Below are 22,955 nucleotides of genomic sequence, written 5' to 3'. Positions count from 1 at the left end.
GGATGATTCTGGGAATGAAGGGGTTAACCTGTGAGGAGCATTTAGCAGCTTTCAGCCGGTACTCACTGGAATTTAGAAGAATTTGGGGGTGGGGGGGTGGATCTCATTGAAACTTACCAAATGTTGAAAGGACTGGATAGCGTCGATGTGGAGAGAATGTTTCCTGTGGTGAGGATATCCAGAACTAGAGGGCACAGCCTCATAATTGAACGGCGACCCTTTAGAACAGAGATAAAGAGGAATTTTTTTAGCCAAACAGTAGTAAATTTGGGGAATGCTGTGTCACAGACTGCAGTGGAGGCCAAGTCCATGCGTGTATTTAAAGCATAAGTTAATTGTTTCCTGATCGGGCATCAAAGGATATGGTGAGAAGGCATGTGTGTGGGGTTGAGTGGGATCCAGGATTAGCCATGAGGGAATGGCAGAGAATATTCGATGGGCTGAATGGCCTAATTCTTCTCCTAGGTCTTATGGTCTTACGGTCTTATAGTTGGGAAAAGGAGGAGGGTGAGGGGAGGGAATAGGAAGCACCAGAGAGATACACATTCTGTGATGATCAGTAAACGAATTGTTTGGAATCAAATGACCTTGCCTGCTGTCTTAGGACCGGGTGTGTCTACGCCGTGCCAACCGCCGGCCCTGGCACTCCTTCTATGCCACTTGTCCCACGTCCTCCTGCGGTGCTCCGCCCTCACCGTTCCCAACATCCTTTGCTCCCACCAGATTTACAAACTCGCTCTCCACACCACATTGACAAATACTGCAAGTACTATGCAGAAGTCTTGGGCAACCTAACTACATACTGAATATGTGCCTGTCATTTTTGCACAGTACTGTACCCCAGCTCTGTTATCCGTGGCATATTATGTTGTTGTCAAATCTATTCATGTGAATACAACTTTTTAAAGCAATGTTGAGCCACATAATCATTATTATAACTTGTAACTTTTTGTGATGCATAATACCAAAATGACTCAGGCCAGTGTAGTTATATTTTAATGTTTAGAGCCTTTTCCACTCATCACTGTTCAAGTTGGCTGATGTTTTTTTGGGAAAGAGATCTGCCCATGTTAACCATTCCAGACAGTGGCGGCGCCAGAGATTTTTTCTTGCTGGTGCTACAGTGGGGCTGAATTATTCAGTGATGGTGCTGAGGGATGTACGCTATGGTAATATATATTCGCAAGGCCAGACGCGTGGCGTTCAAAAGTCAGTTTCAAGCATTATGTGCCTACTATAAATGCCTCTGTTGATTCATAAGCAACGGCAATTGACGGATATAATATAGAAGTGAACTGTGACAGTGTCAACAGCATGGAAGACAACCCGGGCTACACAGAGCATCCGACCCACAGCGCACAACGTGAATCACACACCAATCCCACAATCAGCGTCAAATACGTGCCTTTCAACTGAAAAACACAACACTAACCCACAATGTCCACTGCTATTCGCATTACATAGACAGTCAATGCCAAAAGATACACCGTTATTAAAGTCAAATAAGGCAAACAACAGATGCAAGGCTTTACCAGGAGTTGGACAAATCATACTCTGACCATGCAATACCTCAATTAATTCGGATACTGAATTTAAAACAAAAATCAACAGAATCACCGCTTGGAAGTCTAAGCAAAACCAGTAGGCTTAATCGCAGTAAATGTAATAGTTTATGATTTGCAGGAAACATAACGACTATGGGGTATCCACCACAAAATAATAATAATCAGCATTAATCTTAGCCCAAATTTTTTTAAAAAATCAACTGCACTCATCATTGATGTTTTCAGAGAAGCACAATCCATCTGTTGCTGTGATTGGTGGTGAAAGCATCAATGATTTTCTGGATGTCAAGTGCTTTGGTCCTCCGGCTGTTTATGGCCAAGTCGCTGTTCCGAGCATCGCCGATACTATTCCTTAGGTAGTTTATCAGGCGTCTGAGGCAAGAGAAACTCCGTTTGCATGAGGCAGATGTCACGGGTAGAGTCAGTGATATGCAGATTAATTTGTATAAATCTATAAATGCATCCCGGTAGGGTCTCATTGGAGCTAGAAATACAACTGTGTCATTCACTGTCTGTCCTTGATAGTGATTCAACCACTGCTCTCAGATATACACGATTTTCTTGGACAATCTTTGCATGTCCTTTGTCAAACATATTTCCCAATCTTGAACCATCTTGTTTTCTCAATCTGAATTCGGCCTATGCCTCCATGGCAAACTTATGAGCTGCACTTACATGGTGGGTTATGAAAGCTGTTGTAGCTTTCCGCCAGTTGCGGTAACCTGTGTCAGTGAAGGTAGACTCAGAATGGAACCCGTGTCCCCCACACAGGAAATGCCTACATGCGAAGCAGAACGTAGTATCTTTCGTGATCGAATATTCCAGTCAGTCAAAACCAGCCACGAATAAAACTCCTTTGCTGATTGCCAAACTGTTGCGAGCAGCGAAGGGTACTTTTTCAATGCTGGCCGACGGGGTCCTTCCTCAGGCTGCTGGCTAACATCACTAACAGTATTCCCGCTAGCACTAAGAGCAGCTTCATCCACGTTCTCTTCCAAATCCCGCCCCATTTCTTGTTCCTCTACTTCGCCCTCACACTCCTTCGATGAACTGCTGTTGTCCTCATCCCCACTTCTTTCTGCATGTCACTTTCAATTAAGACAGGCTCAGGCTGAGACACCAAGGTGGTTCCTCTGGATGAGGTCGTTACTAAAAATCAATCCATTTTTCACGCCGCCAAAATAATGCACGTGCCAGGCCCACGCATTGTAAAAGCACAATGTGTGTGTATGGGGGGGCATCCGTTAGTTTCGTGAGGCCACGGATCTGCACCTGGATGTATACTATCAATCTCTCACATGAGTGAGAGTGAGTGACATCACCTCCTTAAGTGATCTCAGATCAGCTTAACTGATCTGAGAACAGCAACGGCAAGACATTGACAATGAACGAATAAGTAGAAGTGCAGAGTGGATCTGACAGAGTTTATAACTTTATTGCTGTGTGGGTGCTATGGTAATTGGGGGCGCTGTTTCACTAGATCAACTGGAGAAACAAGTTGTACTCAAAACTATACAGAGATAGCAAAGCAGCTGTAATTTGTATGTGAAATTTCAGTTAATTTCTTGGTGGTGCTACACTGGTGCTATTGTAATTTCTGCTGGGGCTATAGCACCAGCTAGCACCACCTTAGCACTGCCCTTGATTCCAGACTTTGGGTGACTATAGTCACAACAATATGTTAGCTCCTAATTATCCTCTGCAAAGATGCAGTGTAATAATCCCTGATTTTAGTGGGGTTTTTATCAAATCTTGCATTTTACTATATTCTGTATTTACAGGTGCATTTTGAAGATGGACCATCATTGTCCTTGGTATGTAAAATTTTACTATTTTCTTCTGTCAACTCACATTTGTTGCTTCATCAAACATCAAAGATTTTAGTGTGAATTATTATAAATGATTCCCTGAGTGGTCTCCCTCCCTTTCTAAGCATCCATCAGAACATTCCACAATAAACCCTTCAATTCTTGCAAACCACCTTCCAATCTCCTGTGTCCAAACTCCTTGATCATGTTATTCCTTTCCTAATCTAGGCCTACTTTTCTGAATGAATCTATCCATCCAGTTTTCTGAGCTTGCTGCAGCACAGAATTGGCTCGAGTCAAGGTTACAGTCTCTCATTTCACTGTAGTGTTTGTGTACAATGCCTGTCTCCATTGTTACAGCAGATGAGGCTGCACTTGCCTGTTTCCTGTGTTACGTACCCCATAACTGGGTTGCCAAACCAGCAGAAATGGAATGCTCGTTGGAGTCTGGATTACTAGGAACTAATAAAGTTTTATTAAAGAAATAAGTAACACAGTACTCTAATCGTAAGGATATAAATGTAACAGGTTAGCACTGATAATACACACATATACACAGAACTAGAGTAATAGGAATCAACCAAGCTCTATTGCAGTCTAGGGGTAAAATGATCAGTCTTAAGTGAAGCAGAGTTCAGTTCAGTTTAGTGCAGTTCGCAGTAATCGCTGTTGTTGTACCGTTGGGGGGAGAGAGAGAGATGCAATTTGGTTTCAGGCAGACCTTTTGATGTCTTCGCAGTTGGTTTCGGGCAGACCTTTTGATGTCTTCTAATCCCGCTGTGGTCACCGACTGTGACCCCTCCGTTCCGGATACGATCGCTCTTCCGCGGTGAACCCGGCACCCAGGCAAGGGCGGACACACACCCCAGGTTCCCACCAATCGTACCTTTACACCCTGTGAGCCTCTGATCGGTTCCCGCGAACCGGTCCTCCAAACTCCCACCACTTGTGGGGGCACATTGCTCTTTCCAGGGTCTCGTGGCATGTCCTGTGCCTTAGCAAACCTGTGCCTTTTATCCCCCTGCTGGGGTATCACCTGTCCATCAAAACTTCAAACAGTTCAGGTTCAAAGCAACCGGTCTGTCAATATCTGAATTGTGTTTCTTTCCCGTTAATCTCTCCCTTCTCTCTCATTATCATTTTGAATGTTTCTCCATTGTCTTCCGTTATCTCTCTCATTAGCATCATCCGTCCAGTAACTCTGCTTGGCGTTACACATGACACCTGACACAATTATTAGATTAGATTAGATTATGAGGACACGCAGTCCTCTTTTATTGTCATTTAGTAATGCATGCATTAAGAAATGATACAATATTCCTCCGGTGTGATATAAACTAACAAAAACTACATAATTATAACATATAGTTACAACAGTGCAACAATACCATAACTTGATGAAAAACAGGCCATGGCACAGTAAAAAAGTTCAAAGACTCTCAAAAGTCCCACATCTCACGCAGACGGGAGTAGGAAGAAAACTCTCCCTGCCATGCATGACCACAGTCCAACTCTGAGTCGTCCGAAAACTTCAAGCTCTGATCAGCCCTCCAACACAGAGTACCGAGCACCATCTCTATCCGAACGCTTCAACCTCGGCCTCGGTCGCCAGCAGCAGGCAAAGCTGGGGATTTTGGCGCCTTCCCTCCGGAGATTCTCGATTGCACAGTAGCAGCGGCAGCGAACTGTGCATTTCAGAAATTTCTCCAGATATTCCTCTGCTTCTCACGTCTGTCTTCATCACATCAGAATTGTGCACGGCATCCTACTTACAAATACGATATCATTTCACCGGAGAGGCTACGCGTGCTGCGTCACACTGCCATCTTCTCCTCCCTCCAGTTGTAAACAAAAATTGGACTTCAAAGATTTCATCATGACTGGATAGTGATTCCTGTAGCTCCCCTGGTTGTTCACCTACTTTTATTTTTATGCTTTATCTGAATGTCATCTTTGAGACACAATACTAAATTACACACCTACATGTACTGTACACAGATGAAATTCAGATTGTTACCTTTCTCTATCCTTGTTGCTCTGTGTCTAATGCTGAGAAATTTTACCCGCTTGTTCCATGTTGTAAATTCCATTCACCTGTACTGATTCTTACTCCCTGGAGACTCTGACTCCTTTTTGACTGAACAAGGTTGCTCAAACTTGTCAACCTGTTTATACACTGTGCTGAGCCTAAGATTTTGCAAGAGCAACAACAGGACCCATAGCAGTTGGTAACATGTAAGTGATTTAGTGGGGTTTGCTTTGCAGATGCACTTAGTTCCCTGTTAAGGATTTCGATGATGGTGGGCTTGAAATTTGTGGGGGAATGTTGCAGGGGGATTTGAGTTTGCAATGTGGTTTAAAGAATCTTTGGTGGAGTCAACCATAGATTCCTTAGAGTGGAGCTCAGGGACGGGGATTGAAAGACCTGCATTCGAGAGAATCGCTGGTACTACAAGATTGTGGGGAAAGTGGCAATGGCCAATTGCAGGAGAATTGCAGTGCAGGTGGTCAAGATTGGGAGGTTGGTGGGAGGGCTTGCCATCTCATTGCCGCAGGGAAGACTGGTCAATGTCAGCAAAAGGCTTGCATGAAGGACCAGCAAAATATTCCTGATTATTCTAGCTTATGTTTGTGTTCGCATATCATTTGTGAAAGAAGGCTTCAAGTCAAGGGTATACAGCGCAGGCCCACAATCAAGCATACTTTCTTCAGCCAGTGATTGGTGTGTCAAGGCCGACCTGGATGGGAAAGGCAGTTTCCCAGAGCAAATAGCTTTCACAACGTTGCGTCCAGATATAATCATATGGTCTGGCACCAGTAGAGAAGTGGTTATTGGTGAACTGTCAGTCCCCTGGGAAGACAACATCGATGAAGCCCATAGGCGCACGTTAACCAAGTATGCAGAATTAAGATCAGAATGCAGAGGCAGAAGGTGGAAGGTTCCATTGAATGCTATCCATTGAAAGTAGGCTGCCGTGGGTTTATTGCGTTCACTTTCCAGAAGTGGCTGCATGACCATGGCTTCACTAGAAGAGAGATCAAGTCAACCAGCAGGGCTGTAGCTGAGGCAGCAAAGACAGGATCAGCATGGCTGTGGACCAAGTATGTCCAGAGGGGCAGATAGTCGGACAGTGTATTCATCTTTTGCAAACCCTTCAGTAGTTGCATAGACATCTGTTGGATGGAAGTAACCAACAACTCTGATAGAGACAGATGCCAAGTTTTTAAGCTCACCAGTGGGAGGTGGTGCTTTAGCACTGCTGGCCCACCACCTCAAGGTCTTGATCATAAGCGGGCTGAAACTCCTGAAGACAGGTGGCAGATCAACTGATGATCCCAGTGGTGATAGCACAGGACAGTTAACATCTTAGTCCACGTGTATTTTCAATTCTTGTTAATCTAAATGTCACCTCTTGCATGTTGACAAATTTCCATTTCATTATCAGGTTTCCCATTACCATTAAATCATTTTCAGTAGTACTTTGGGAATCTGGATTAAATATTGTCATGAATTTCTCACTCTCTCACTACCGGAATAATCTCAAACAATAGAAAACCTGAAGATGCTGGAATTTCGAGCAATACACACAAAATATTGGAGGAACTCAGCAGGCCAGGCAGCATCTATGGAAAAGAATACAGATTTCTAGCATCTGCAGATTTTCTCTTGTTTGTGAGTCCTGATGAAGGGTCTTGGCTGGAAACAGCGACTGTTTACTCTTTTCCATAAATGTTGCCTGGCCTGCTGAGTTCCTCCAGCATTTTCTGTGTGTTACTAGAATAATCTCACAAGTTCAAAGTAAAATTATTACTAAAGTACATAGATGTTACCATATATTACCTTGGGATTCGTTTTCTTTTAGGTATTTGCAGCAAAATAAATATAATAGAATTTATGAAAAACTGTGCATAAAGATCAACAAACAAGCAATGTGCTAAAGAAGACAAATTGTGCAAAAAATATTGAGAACATGAGTTGTAAAGGGTGTTTGAAAGTGAGTCTCTAGTTATAAAATTAGTTCACAGTTGTGGTGAGGTCCACACTGGTTCAGGAGACTGATGGTTGAAGGGTAATAATTGTTCTTGAAATTTGTGGTGTGGGGCTTCTGTACTTCTTGCCCAATGATAGTAGTGAGAAGAGAGTATGGCCTAGATGATGGGGTCCTTGATGATGGATGCTGCTTTCTTATGGCAGTGCTCCTTCTAGATGTGTTCAATGGTGGGGAGGGCTTTACCCATGATGGACTGGCATTGTCTCTACCATTTTCTGTAGTTTATTCCATTCCATTTCAGGCCATGATGCAGCCAGTTCGGATATTGTCTGTAGTAGTTTGTCACAATTTTCCTACATGGCAGCTGAGGTTGCCTTCTACAATTTTTAATTTTTAACCTAACCCTAGCCTTTATCCATATGTTATGAAGAAATGTGATATCCACCTTCTCTCCTCCTCCTGAGATACTGCTGTGACTGACATATCAGAGTTCCATATGCAAATATTTATTTTTGGGCACATATCACCTGTCCAGTAAAAGATATGCTGGTATTGTAACTAGAGCATACTGCTGAAATTTTACTTTGATGTCCTTGAACTACTATCCTATTTCATTGGAAAATAGGAAAAACTGATGCTTTACAAATGTCTAATGAAACCTTGCTTCTTTAGCGTATCCTAAATATGATGTTTTCAGTAATTCTAAGACATTGGTTTAGGGTAATTCAATGTGGTTGAGGACTTTCCAAAATCTTTGCTGAAGTTGTCGTGACCACAAAAATAGGAATAATAGATTTTTGATGACATTAAATGCATGTTAGCCAATCAATAATCTGCCTCTCGCCTGTTTTTTCTTTTCTTGCATTTCAGTCAGTAACTCAATCTTAAGTAACTTCAACATTCTGATTTTTTAACATCAAAAATGATGCTATTTTACTTGTTTCCAGGGTGAACAATTGCGTTGGTTTCTCCAACTACAAGTTTTTCTTCCTTTTTTTGGCTTACTCACTGCTTTATTGTGTATTTATCGCTGCTACTGATCTTCAGTACTTTATCAAGTTTTGGCTGGTAAGTTTAACATACCTGTCTGTATAGTTGTTGTAGTTCTTGAGATAATGAAAATTTTTTTATGAGAATTAGCTGCTAGTACCATCTAAATGATAATCCAATTAAGTTTCAAGAGATAAAACTCAGGACATTTTGAATGTTATTTAATTGTCAAAGCTAATGATGAATTGAATGTAACAATCAATTACTGAACCGTGTTTAATTTTGAATAGAAATGTGTGTCTTTCTATCTATGTAAATTAAAACTAAGTTAGAGATTAAAGTTCTATTAAAATGTTGTGAGAATTTGGAGCTATATAGATATCTGCTAATCATTTGCAAAATAATTATAGGTAAATTAGAGTCCAAAAGTAAAGTTTTTTTAAGATAACAACACTAAGATAGCATCAGATAAAATCAGCAGTATTTTATAACGTTTGATGGATTATTTTGCTATGCAGTAAATTGAAAATTCTCACACAGCCAACTTCCAGAAATAGCAATGAAAATGAAGGTCATTTTTATTTGATGACCTTCTGGGAGTTTTAAATCACTCTTTTATTTGTATATAACAAATAAGTGTGTGTGTATATACATACATATACACACACACACACACTAATTGAGGTATTCAATCAAATATGTCCTATGAGACCATAGTTTGCAGATAAATGATCCAAAAAGGCAAAAATATTTAAGACTCCTATTCTAAAGCTATGCTACTTTCCTTTCAATGGGTAAGTGGTAGGACAGGATTTAGTGCTGCAGGCCTGACACTGGTTTTCAGTCCAACCTCTATTCTTAAATTGGTCATCAATTGGCATGCAGTTCACACCCACATTGGGATTTCCACTGTCAGAAAGAGTCATTCCCATAAAGGGTAAGATGATGGTACTACAGAACCCAGGAAGAGGAAGTTAATATTAATGAGTGTTATGCAAAACTGAGGCCTGCGATATTGCTACCAGTTGTGCCTTTATGCAATTTTTGGTTGTAATGTTCTTCACTTCCCTGACAGGTCCTTATGCCTTACAGAAGGAACACCTCCTACCACAATCACCATCAACTTTTAAGTTTCAAGAATCAAATGTTTTCCTCATTGTCAATAATATGTAGTATTGAATATACTATGGACCTCAGGTCTACAACAGAGTTATCCTTGCATCTAAAACTGGAAAAATTCAATTGCCTCCTCTTGAAATCCCATACTCTAGGAACAGCCTCTGTTATCCACCTCAGTTTTAACTGAAAAAGAGTCACCGTGTACCATCGCAGATGATCAGTTCAGTTTCAGGGTTGCTTTCTGAATATCTGGCACTAGTGAGCAAGATAAAATTAGAAATGTTTTTCAATGGCTTTTGAAAGAATGAAAATTTTCCTGTTGGTAAATCTGAAGGAGTGTTCATATGCTACTTTCAGTACAGCAAACTCCTTTAACTCGTGGTGTCTCTGCCAATAGACAGAACTAGATATCTCGTACTCTTTTTTTTAAACTCTCTTTCTTTTGCCTTTTTGCATTGAGAATGACAAGCCTTGTTACTGCCCACTTAATTAGAATTGAAAATAGAACAGTACAGCACAGTAAAGGCAGCTTCAACCCATGATGGTGATCTTTTAACCTAATCTAACCCTTCCCTTCCATATAGCCCTCCATTTTTCATTCATCTATGTGCCCATCTATGTGTCTGTTAAATGGCCCACCACCCCAGCAGCATGTTTACACACCTGCCAGTCTCTGTGCAATGAAAGTCTAACTCTGACATCCTCCCTACACTTTCCTCCAATCATTTTAAACTTATGCACTTTTCTGTTAGGCATTCCTCCCTGGGGAAAAAGTCTCTGACTGCCTACAGCATCTGCAGAATTCCTCGTGTTTGCGTATTCTATCAAGACCTCTTATCATCTTGCATACCTTTATCAAGTCACTTCTTTCACTCCAAAGGGAAAAAATCCAGCAACTCAACCTGTCCTCATAACACATGCTCATTATACTCCATGACCTCCACGTTCTTCCTGTAATAAGGCAAACAGAACTGATCACAGAATTTTATAAAGCTGCAATATTACCTTGGGCTCTTCAACTCAATCACCCAACTAATGAACACCAACATCACATTCACCTTCTTAACCACCCTATCAATTTGCAAGGTCACTTCGAGGGATCTATGGACAAGGACCCCAAAACTCACCTGTTCCTCCACATTGCTAAAAATCCTACCATTAGCTCTGGGCTTTGCCTTCAAGTTCAATGTTTCAAAGTGCATCACTTCACACTTTTCGGGATTGAACTCCATCTACCACTTCTCAGCCCAGCTCTGCATCCTATCAGATTATTTCTTAATTTGCTTATTTTATTAATTCTACATTTTTCTATTTTTATTGATTTCCTCCACCTACTTTCACTACTTTTGATGCCATCCTTTTGGGTTATGCTTTTGGGCTTTAGCCTTACGTTCATACTTGCTGGTTAATTCATAAATGCATAATATTGATGCAATAATAGAAATATTAAGTAACACCATTTTAGCCAAAGTACAGAATATTAAGGAAGCTTGACTAACAGGATTCAAAATGGTGAAACATAAAACTTTCTGATTTTCTAAAATAAGCTAACTTGTTTCCTTCATGCAGTCTAATATTTCATTGTCCCCATTTAGGTCATGTGAAAAGTAATTGAACTAAACATGAATATATTAGGTAATTCTGTTTGTATTTGTAGCTTATTGTATTGAGCTTTTGGGGGTCACATACAAATATAATTGCACATTGGTATTGGCAGAGCACCTCACAAGAAAATAGATATATGATTTAACAAATAAAATTATATTCCTTTTAATATCTTGTTTCGTTAAGGAGAGACATTAGACTAAAATAAACTTCATGTACTTTAAACTTTGTGAAAACTGTTAAATATACTTTATGATTTCAGTTATATACTTTCTGTATACATTGCTGTGTAGAAAACAACAGTGAATCCAATTATTCTATCCCATCTCAGTTCAATACATTTTAAAATCAATATATGATAAGTAACTTTTGTTTATCATCTGTATAATTAATAATGGAATTCTGTTCTTTTTAACAGTACAACTCAAATTGGCTTATGTTCTGAATCACAGTATGGCGTATGGTTTAAAATGCCTTTATGGCTACAAAACAGATTTTGTACTTGTGATTTTGCCTTGATCTATTTCCACCTCTCCTCTCATCTCTCACCTTCCACCTTACCCCTTTAGACAGAAAAGAGCCAATGACATTATTTGGAAGATTGGGGATTTGTTTCCAGTGCCCTGTCCAATGGTTTTGCAGTCAACCAACAACTACAAAAAAGTCATTGTAAATCGTTGTCACATTGCTGTTGTGGAAGCTTGCTGTGCACAAATTGGCTGCTAATTTTCCTGCAGTATGACAATAACCACACTTGAAACACTATTTCTGTGACTGAAAAGCATGTTAAGGCAGCCTGAGGTTGCAAAATGTGCTCTATAAACACAAGATTTTAAAAATATCAACATAAGACACTTTCTTTGGTTATTTCTTGATTTGTTTATTTCATTAATTCTAACTTGTTCTATTTTTATTGATTTCCTTCATCCACTTTCACCTCTTTTGATGACGTCCCACTTTTCAAGGATGGAGTTCTAATTAAGCGCCTGAAGGAATATTGGGTAGGAATCCAAACTCTTGATCGGCCCATTTCCCTGATGAAAGTTGATTAGTCATTTTACAACATTTTAATACCCTCCTCTTTTGATTTATAATGCGGCAGCATTCTTATTAGGGAGAAAAATCTTCTGCTTCTTTAGTAGTGTTTAATTACTGTGATGTGGTAGTCATATTGTCACAGCATCTTTAACTGTAAGCTGTTCTAACCCAAAGCTATTTTTTAGTTTCTGCTGGCTTTAGTGTCACCTGCATGTGGTAGTGTCATTAACAAACACTTCACAGTTGGAGAACATGTGGGACTTATTAAAGAAGGTTATGCCACCTAGTGCTTCAGTTATGCTGAGGACCTCATTAACAATGTAAGCAAGCAATAAATCAGGTTGATTTGCAGTCTAAACATAACTATGCAACAACCTATATTTGTAATGCCTTTAGCATATCCTAAGCATAACACAGTTCAAATCCTGATACCATATACAATTTCTACACCTCAATCTGAAATTGAACAAAACTACTCAAAAACTTGATGTCATTGTAATTCTGTACTGAGCTTTACATCACCCATCTTCACCATTATTAGGAACTTGTGGCAAAGAATGGGCAAACCCAAACGTAGGACACTGGCACGGAGATAGAGTTAGGATGTAAACGAGGGCATGAGTGTGGCGGGAGCTGAACGGCAAACAGGAGGGTGAACGGAAAAGCAGGAGGCAGGCAAAACTTATCTTGACACGGTGTTGCTGGAGCTGAACGGCAAACAGGAGACAGGTAGCAGGAAACCCTTATCTTGACACGGAGCATTGCTGGAGCTGAACGGCAAAGGGAAAAGCAAATGGCAGGCAATACTTATCTTGACACGGAGAGACAGAGTCACACAGGTAAACCTCGGAACTGAAGTAGAATTTAGAATACACAATCCTAAACGGCTGGGAACGTGGATTACCACACTGGCTGAAACAACGATCTGGCGATGAGTGGATGCAAAGCCAGGATATTTATGCTGCAGCTCTAGATGAGAAACAGGTGTGCTGCATTCAAAGGGAATTGGGAGAATAAGGGAAATTAACAGTCGGGACTGTGACTATATCCCGCTCTCAGTGGGAGTCTCCAGGTGAACCACCAGGCTTGCCCGGATTGTCATGATGGAAATCTCAGATGAGGGAAGGGTCTAAGATGAAGGAGTGGGGAATCCAGGTGCGCTTCTCAGGACCATCTCCCTCCCAATCGACCAGGTACTGGAGACCCCTGCCTGGACGGCGCACATCCAGTATTCACTGGACGGTGTAAGCTGGGTAATCGTCAATGACCTGGGCGGGTGGAGGAGGTTCAGCAGGAGGGCAGAAGGGGCTGACAGACACAGGTTTCAGTTGGGAGACGTGGAATGTGGGATGAATGCGCATGGATCTGGGTAGTTTGAGTTTGACCGCCGAGGGGTTGATGATGCTCTGGATTTCAAATGGTCCGATGTAACGAGGGGTGAGTTTCTTGGATTCAGTTTTGGGGGGGATGTCACTTGAAGAGAGCCAAACCTTCTGACCAGGCTGATAGTTGGGTGCTGGAATCCGGTGGCGATCGGCAAGCCTCTGGTTGCGGTCAGCGGAGCGGAGCAGGGCCAAGCGTGCATCCTTCCAGGCTTTGTGGCACTGGCGGAGATGAGCCTGAACTGAAGGCACAGCAATATCGTTCTTCATGGGCAGGAAACAGAGGGGCTTGATAGCCTAGGGAACATTCAAAAGGGGACATACCGGTGGCGGCACTGACCAGGGAGTTGTGGGTATACTCAACCCAAGTGAGATGGGTGCTCCAGGATGACGGGTTACTGGCGGAAATGCAGCGCAGTGCTGCTTCCAAATCCTGATTTGCTCACTCCATTTGTCCGTTAGTCTGTGGATGGAAACCGGAAGACTGACTTACTGAAGCCCTGAGGGCTTGACAGAAGGCTTTCCAGACTTGGGAGATGAATTGGGGGCCTCGGTCGGAAACGATGTCAGAGGGAATTCCGTGAAGGCGGAAGACGTGATGAACAAGGAGGTCAGCTGTCTCATAGGCTGTAAGGAGTTAGGGAACGGCTATGAAGTGCACGACTTTGGAAAAATGGTCCACCACGGTGACTTCAGCTCTGTTACCCTGTGAAGGGAATAGTCCAGTGACGAAACCTAGAGCAATGTGGGACCAAGGGTGGCCAGGGACAGGTAGGGGACGAAGCAACCCAGCATGGTGGCCAATGGGAGGCTTTTCCACGGGCACATACCGAACAGGCAGAGACGAAGGAGCGAGTGTCAGTATCCATGGTGGGCCACCAGAAATGTCACTTCAAAAGGGACAGAGTTCAACCGGTTCCAGGGTGGCAGGTGAACCGGAAAGTATGGCCCCACTGGAGAACTTGAGAATGGACAGAGTCAGGCATAAAGAGACGTTTGGGGGGGGGAGGGTCCATCGCCTGGGTCAGGTTGAGTCCGTTGGGCCACTTTAACTATGGATTCGATCTCCCAGGTGAGGGCAGCCAATACACAGGATGAATGAAGGATGGTATCAGGAGTGGAAGGGTCTTCCTCGGAGACATATTGATGAGAGAGAGCATCTGGCTTCACGTTCTTGGAACCAGGACGGTAGGTGAGGGTGAAATTGAAGCAGCTAAAAAACAGTGCCCAACAGGCTAGGCAGGAGTTAAGGCATTTAGCTGTCTGGATGTATGCCAGGTTCTTACGGTCTGTCCAGATGATGAATGGGTGTTCTGCTCCCTCTAGCCAGTGCCTCCACTCCTCCAAGACGAGCTTGACGGCCAGCAACTCCCGGTTCCCAACGTAGTAGTTCCATTCAGCGGGGGGGGGGATAGGCGGCGAGAGAAGAAGGCACAAGGATGGAGCTTTTGGTCTGGGATGGAGTGTTGAGAGAGGACCGCTCCCACCCCAGAGTCGGAGGTGTCTACTTCCACAATGAACTGGCGAGATGGGTCAGGCTGGACCAGGATGGGAGCGGAGGTGAAACGCCTCTTCAGCTCTGAGAAGGCTGAGTCCGCTTCGGGGGTCCAGTGGAAGGGGGTCGCAGGAGAGGTGAGCTGAGTAAGGGGTGCTGCCACCCGGCTGTAGTCCCTAATGAAGTGACGGTAGAAGTTTGCGAACCCTAGAAATCGCTGGAGTTGTTTAAGCGTAGTGGGTTTGGGCCACTCTGCCACAGCCCGGATCTTTTCGGCATCCGCCCTCACCTGCCTGCTTTCAGTGATGTACCCCAGGAAACTGACAGCATGGATGGAACTCGCACTTCTCTGCCTTAACAAATAGCTTGTTCTCCAAAAGCCTCTGAAGAACCTGGCGGACATGGTGGGTGTGCTCCTGGAGATTACAGGAGAAAATTAGGGTATCATCCAGATAAACGAAAACAAATCAGTTAATAAAGTCCCTAAGGACAACATTGACCAGAGCCTGGAAAACCGCGGGAGCGTTGGTCAGGCCAAAAGGCATCATCAGGTATTCAAAATGACCGCGGGGGGTGTTAAATGCTGTCTTCTATTCATCTGTCTCCCTTACCCTGACCAGGTGATAGGCATTCCGCAAGTCTAATTTAGAGAATACTGTGGCTCTGTGAAGGGGCTTGAATGCAGAGTTGATAAGGGGCAGGGGATACTATTCTTCATGGCAATGTTGTGCAGGCCACGGTAGTCGATGCACAGGTGTAGTGAGCCGTCTTTCTTCCCCACAAAGAAGAAACCAGCGCCTACAGGGGAAGATGAGGGTCAGATAATGCCAACCACAAGGGAGTCATTTACGTACGTCTCCATAGCTTCTATTTCTGGTGGGGACAGGTTGTACAGCCAGCTGGTGGGTAGTGAGGCTCCAGGGAGAAGGTCAATCACACAATCGTAAGGGCGATGTGGAGGCAGAGAAAGAGCCCGTTGCTTGCTAAACACTTCTCCCAGATCGTGATTTTCTACGGGAACCTTGGACTAGTCAGGGGGCTCAGAGGCAGATGGGGTCGCAGTGACCTCCGCTGGGGGAAGGGCTGATTGCAGGCAAGAGAAATGGCAGAACGAGCTCCAGCTGACTGTCTTCCCGGTGGACCAGTCGATGTGGGCGTTATGACGGCTTAACCAGAGGTGGCCAAGAAATATAGGGGCTTGAGGAGAGGAGAGTAAATTGAATCGTACCTGTTCCTGATGGTTTCCAGAGAGAAGGAGAGGCAGGGGTTCTGTGCAGTGTGTGACTCAGGCTAGTAGTCTACCGTCCAGTGGCCAGGCGTCCGGGGGGGGTGTTGGGGGGGGGGTTGTACACAAAGGCTCAGGAGGAATTCCGGCTTGGAAGGCTAAGTTTGCATCCATGAAGTTTCCCTCTGCGCCGGAGTCCACTGGTGCTAACAGAGGCAAGGACTGTTGGTTGTAACACAAAGTGGCTTGAAGCTGCATCCAGGGTCAGGGGACAGACGAAGGGGAATGTTGTCTGGCTCACCAGGGACTCCCCCTGCTACTGGGGAGCCTTCCCTTTTTGGAGGAAAGGGGCAGGTGGCAAAGAAGTGACTGCACTGGCCACAATATATACACTCACCCGCTCTCATTTTCCGGAGTCGCTCTGTGGGAGAAAAGCGGGTCCGTCCCTGCTGCATGGGTTCCTCTCCTGGGGCGGTAGAAACGGCAGGGCTGGGAGCTACTTGGGGTGCAGAAGGAGGAGAGAGGCTTGTTCTGGCAGGAGGCGGTAATGAGTGCCAAGAAGTGGCCAAGGGTGGTACATGACCAGTTCTTTCTCTATGGCGTTCTCAGAGGCGATTGTCCAACCTGGTGGCTAGGGAGATCAGGGAGTCCAGACTGTCGGTGTTATCTCTTGCCACCAACTCGTCCTTCACCAGGTTGCTGAGTCCATTGTGAGAAACCCCCTGGAGTGACTCATCATTCCATCCTGAGTCGGCCGCTAATGTCCGGAACTCCACTGAGTATTCGGCAACACTACGGGAGCCCTGGTGAAGAATGAGTAGACGCTCGGCAGCGTCTTTTCCACAAGCTGGAGCTGAACGGCAAATGGATAGGCAAGCAGCAGGCAATACTTACCTTGACACAGAGAGAACGAGTTGCACAGGTAAACCTCGGTACTGAAGTAAATCTTAGAGTACACAATACTACATAAAAATGCTGGTGAATGCAGCAGGTCAGGCGGCATCTCTAGGAAGAGGTACAATCGACGTTTTGGGCCGAGACCCTTCGTCAGGACTAACTGAAAGAAGAGATGGAAAGAGATTTGAAAGTGGGAGGGGGAAGGGGAGATTCGAAATGATAGGAGAAGACAGGAGGGGGAGGGATGGAGCCAAGAGCTGGAAAGTTGATTGACAAAAGGGATACAAGGCTGGAGAAGGGAGAGGATCATGGCATGGGAGGCCTAGGGAGAAAGAAAGGGGAGGGGAGCCCAGACGATGGGCAAGGAGTTATAGTGAGAGGGACAGAGGGAGAAAAAAGAGAGGAAAAAATTAATAATAGATAAATAAGGGATGGGGTATGAAGAGGAGGTGGGGCATTAAAATTCCCATTCTGTTACACATTTTAATTCCACGTCCCATTCCCATTCTGATATGTCACACATTTTAATTCCACGTCCCATTCCCATTCTGATATGTCGCACATTTTAATTCCACGTCCCATTCCCATTCTGATATGTCTGTCCACGGCCTCCTCGACTGTCAAGATGAAGCCACACTCAGGTTGGAGGAACAACACCTTATATTCCGTCTGGGTAGCCTCCAACCTGATGGCATGAACATTGACTTCTCTAACTTCCGTTAATGCCCCACCTCCCCTTCGTACCCCATCCCTTATTATTATTTATTAAATTTTTCCTCTCTTTTTTCTCCCTCTGTCCCTCTCACAATAACTCCTTGCCCATCCTCTGGGCTCCCCTCCCCTTTCTTTCTCCCTAGGCCTCCCGTCCCATGATCCTCTCCCTTCTCCAGCCTCATATCCCTTTTGCCAATCAACTTTCCAGCTCTTAGCTCCATCCCTCCCCCTCCTGTCTTCTCCTATCATTTTGGATCTCCCCCTCCCCCAGCCACTTTCAAATCTCTTTCCATCTCTTTCAGTTAGTCCTGATGAAGGGTCTCGGCCTGAAACATCAACTGTACCTCTTCCTATAGATGCTGCCTGGCCTGCTGTGTTTACCAGCATTTTTTTTTTTATGTGTGTTGCTTGAATTTCCAGCATCTGCAGATTTCCTCATGTTTGTATATTTAAATACACAATCCTAAGTGGCCGGGAACGTGGATTACCACACTGGCTGAAACAACAATCTGGCCATGAGTGGATGCAAATCCGAGATATTTATCCTGCAGGTCTAGATGAGAAACAGGTGTGCCGCAATCAAAGGAAGTTAGGAGAATAAGGGGAATTAGTAGTCGGAACCGTGACAGAAATGGATATTTTTACTTTGGTAATACCGTATTATTGACCAACTCTGCCTTTGCCTTAATTCAACATGAAACCATGCCTCTGCAACCTCTGTACTCTAGGCCCTCAATAAATATGAGTCTGTCTACATCTAATTTCCATCTCCACTGTGCTTGGGGACTTAAACAACACTTGGATTGAAATTCTTCCCCTTGTTTTCAGATCTTTCCATAGCCTTTACCTTCCCTACTTCTGTACCTTCTAACAGATCTAACAACCTTTCGAAATAGCTTTACTCCTCCAATTTTGGCACTGAGCATCCGTGAATTGAAATGTTCCAATATAAACTTGCACAAAGTATTAAAAGAAAAGAGCAGGTTTAGGGCCTGAAGACCCTTATAAAAACATAAGAAACAGGAGCAAGAGTAGGCCATCTGGATTGTTGAATCTGCTCCACCATTCAATAAGAGCATAGCTGACCTGGTCATGACTCATCTCCATTTACCTACCTTTCCTTCATAGCCCCTAATTCCCCTACTATGCAAAAATCTAAATGTGCCATAAATATATTTGATGAGATAGCCTCTGCTGCTTCTTTGTCAGAGAATTCCACAGACTCACTACTCACTAGGTAAACCATCTCTATCCTAAACTTACTCCTCTGAATTTTGTCTCCTAGTTTTAGTCTCACTTACCAGTGGAAACAAAATTCCTGCTTGTACCTTATCTATCCCTTTCATAATTTTATATCTTTCTATAAGATCCCCTCTCATTCTCCTGAATTTCGATGAGTATAGACCCAAGCAACTTAATGTCTCCATATAGCTAATCTCTCTTCACTGGAATCAACCCAATAAACCTTCCACACATGGACTCTAAAGCCAGTATAACCTCCCCACTCATAAATTGAATCCTTCTAGCAATGAAGGCCTTCTTGATAACCTCTTGCACCTGCAAACCAACCTTTTGTGATTCATGCACAAGTACTCCCAGTTCCCTCTGCACAACAGCATGCTACAATTTTTAACCATTTAAATAATAATCTTATCTTCTATTTTTTTTCTTTCAAAATGGATAATCATGTATATACCAATATTGTGCTCCCTCTGCCAGACCCCTGCCCATTAACTTAACCAATCAATATCTCTTTGCAGACTCTCCGCAACCACTGCTCAGTTGGCTTTTCCACTCAATTTAGTGTCATCAGCAAACTTACATATGCTATACACGGTTTCCTCTTCCAGATCTTTAATGCTTATCGTGAACAGTTGTGACCCAGCACTGACTGCTGCAATATTCTGCTCTCCACTGATTGCCAACCAGAGCAACATCCATTTATTGCAGCTTTCTGTCTTCTACTGGTTAACCAATCCATGCCAGTACATTACACTCAACTCCACGGCTCCTTGTCTTATGGATAAATCTTTTATGTGACACCTTATTGAACAACACCTGGAAATCCAAGTATACATCATCCACCCTTTGAGTATATTCCCCTGTTCGATCAGCTTATTTAATATCAGCCATTTTCCAACCCTACCTCCAGTTGCCTTAATAATTCTATAGACTCCAGAGATCTATCCATCTGTTAGACTTGAATATACTCATCAACCAAACAATCACAGGCATCTGGGGTAGGGAATTCCAAAGATTGTAACATTGTGAAGAAGTCTCTTCTCAACCCAGAACACACTGACTGAACCCTTGTCCTGAGATCTTGATCAAGATGCTCTAACCAAGAGAAACTCTAGCTAAGGATCCTACTGTACAATCCTCAAGAATTTTCAGTGGTTCAATGTCATCCCCACTCCATCTGAACTACCAACAATATGAACCTGTACCACTTCCTGTCTTGATAGGAAAGTCCTCACATCTCAACATTCAGTCTGGTCAACCTGCACAGAAGCCCATAAACAAGTATACATTGTGGTGTCATAATCATAGTTTCCTTGGATAGCATTACCAAAACAATACATGTATGGTCTCATGAAGCCAACGAGGTCTGATTTAGGGTTTCACGTTCAATCTGTACCATATTAGAACATAGAAAAGTACAGCACAGGGAACAAGCCTTTTGGTCCACCATGTCTGGACCATCTGTTATTGCCAATCTAAGCTAATCCAATCTATGTGCATATGATCCATACCCCCCTCTTCCATGCCTGTTCATGTATGTGACTGAATGTTTTTTAAACATTGCTTTTGTATCTGCTACTACCACCTCTCATCAGCACTCTCTAGGCATGCACCATTCTCTATATTTAAAAAATCTTGCCCCACTAGTCTTTAAACATTTCCCATCTCACCTTAAACCTATGCTTTGTCATATTTGATATCCCCATTTGGAGAAAAAGGCTTACTGTCTATGACTTTCATAATGTTATATACAACTACCACCTTGGCCTCTGACTCTCCATAAAGAACATTCCAAGTTTGTCTAACTAATAGCTAATGCAGTCCAATCAAGACAACATCCTGGTGAAACACTTCTGCAACCTCTACAAAGTCTCCCCATCCTCGTAGTTAGCCAACCAGAACTCAAATAATAGTCCAAATGGAGTCAAATCAAAGTTTAATAGAGCTGAAACATGACTTTCCAATTTTAATACTCAATGCCCTGACCAATGAAGACATGCATGCCATGTCTTCCTAACACACTACCTATTTACGTTGCACTTCTTGCACCCCAAGGTTCCAGCAAATATCAATGTACTTAAAAGTCTTGCCTTTTATTGTATTCTTTTCCCTTGCATTTGATCTTGCAAAATGCCCCGCACTTGTCCGGATTAAGCTCTCGTCTGCCATTTCTCCACCCATATTTCCAGCTAACCTATATCCTGCTGTATCCTTTGACAACCTTGCTCACTATCCACAACTTCACCAAATGTCATTTCACCTGCAAACTTACTAATCACCTACATTATAATTCAAATCATTAAAATATATTACAAGCAACTGAGACCCCAGCATAGATCCATGAGGAACACCACTGGTCACAGACCTCCAGTCGGAAAAACATCTCTCAACTACTACTGTCTGTCTTCATTGATTAAGCCAATTTTGTATCCAGTTTACCAACTCACCGTGGATTCCACGTGACTTAATCTTCTGGACCTTGTAAAATGCCTTAGTAAAGTCCACATCAACATTCATAGCCCTACCCTCATCAATCATCTTTGTCACTTCCTCAATGAACTCAATTCTCATTTGTGAGACAACCTCCCTCTAATATCCATGCTTTGATTTGCTAAAGTCAGCTGTCATTCTCTTGGATAAGAGACCCAATTCCTATTGTAGGTCCTTAATGTAAAGTGTAAAAATAGACTTGATTCTAGATTACAGATGCAGATTGACTGACCGCATTGTTCAAATGTTGATACTAATCCTTCTCCCTCAATAATTCTTCTCAACTGCTGCCCTTTCCCCAGGAGGCTAGGATATCTCCATAAGGCAAATTTTTCTAAAAACATATGGTTAAGTACATGGACAGGAGGGTTGGGAAGGGGGTATGTGCTAAGTGCAGGGAAATGGAACTAACTTAGTGGGAACCATGGTCAACATAAGATAAGTTGGGTGAAGAACTATTTCTGTGACTTTATAAGAAATGAGGCCCATATTGGTCAAGCTGTGAATATAGTAGATATTATTAACAGTTATAAACCCTCTTTGGTATAAACAACTCATTGGCTATGTTACTGTGAGTTTTCCTACATTAGACCTAACAGAATGCGAATTTAATGCATACATTCTTCTAGACCAGGGGATCCCATCCGTTTTTTATGCCATAGACCCCTACCATTAACCAAGGGTTCCATAGACCCCAGGTTGTGAACCCCTATCTTAGACCAAGTTCTATTATATTTGCATACATTTCCTTGACCTATGTTTCTGAATAGATAGAAAATTCAACACTGGTGGATGTAGCTCATCTGTACCTGGCCCTGTAGCAAGACAACAAAAATATAATACCTTAAAAATAATAAAACACTCTCTTCCAAAACAAATTGGCATTAATCAAGAAAAATGATACTGGGACAGATAACAAAACTGTGGCATAATAGTTTATGTCTGGAAACTTAGAAATGTAGCACTGGTATTTTTCAGCAACACGTGTCTGTAAATTATTTATTTTTTTTAACATTTGAAATAATTCCTTGATCAAATAGTGCCAATCCAGAAATTTGACCGAGCTTATCTGGTCATGAATCACCTAAGCATATCTGGCACAATTTCCGTAACTCACTTCAGATGATACCATTTACCATCCAATGCCTGTTGGGATGCCAGGAAGGTCATCATTCATCAATATTTTGGAGATGTATCAAATTCCACTATAGAATACTGAGGCAATTCTCACATAACATGACAAAAAAAAGCTTCAGAGAAGTTGTTCCATCTTTCTTTGTTATATTTATATTAGCACAGTGACAGTCTTGGGTAAGCCACTGAACCCAATGATGTGGGAAGAGGAAAGTAAAGGAAATGGATACATTAAGATTCCTTAAAAAGTGAATAATTT

General features: G+C 42.9%; 1 protein-coding gene across 1 annotated transcript in view; it reads left to right on the top strand.

Annotated features, from left to right (window-relative positions):
• zdhhc2 (zinc finger DHHC-type palmitoyltransferase 2) overlaps positions 1-22,955 on the top strand; it is a 91,643-nt gene that overhangs the window by 28,436 nt on the left and 40,252 nt on the right. Inside the window, exons 6-7 of the mRNA XM_072252653.1 lie at positions 3,347-3,379; positions 8,313-8,433. Of these exons, the coding sequence (XP_072108754.1) occupies positions 3,347-3,379; positions 8,313-8,433 (154 nt within the window). The remainder of the gene's footprint in view (positions 1-3,346; positions 3,380-8,312; positions 8,434-22,955) is intronic.

Source organism: Mobula birostris, chromosome 3 (genome assembly GCF_030028105.1).
Source record: "Mobula birostris isolate sMobBir1 chromosome 3, sMobBir1.hap1, whole genome shotgun sequence".
Taxonomy (NCBI): domain Eukaryota; kingdom Metazoa; phylum Chordata; class Chondrichthyes; order Myliobatiformes; family Myliobatidae; genus Mobula; species Mobula birostris.
This window is presented reverse-complemented; position numbering and strand designations above follow the sequence as displayed.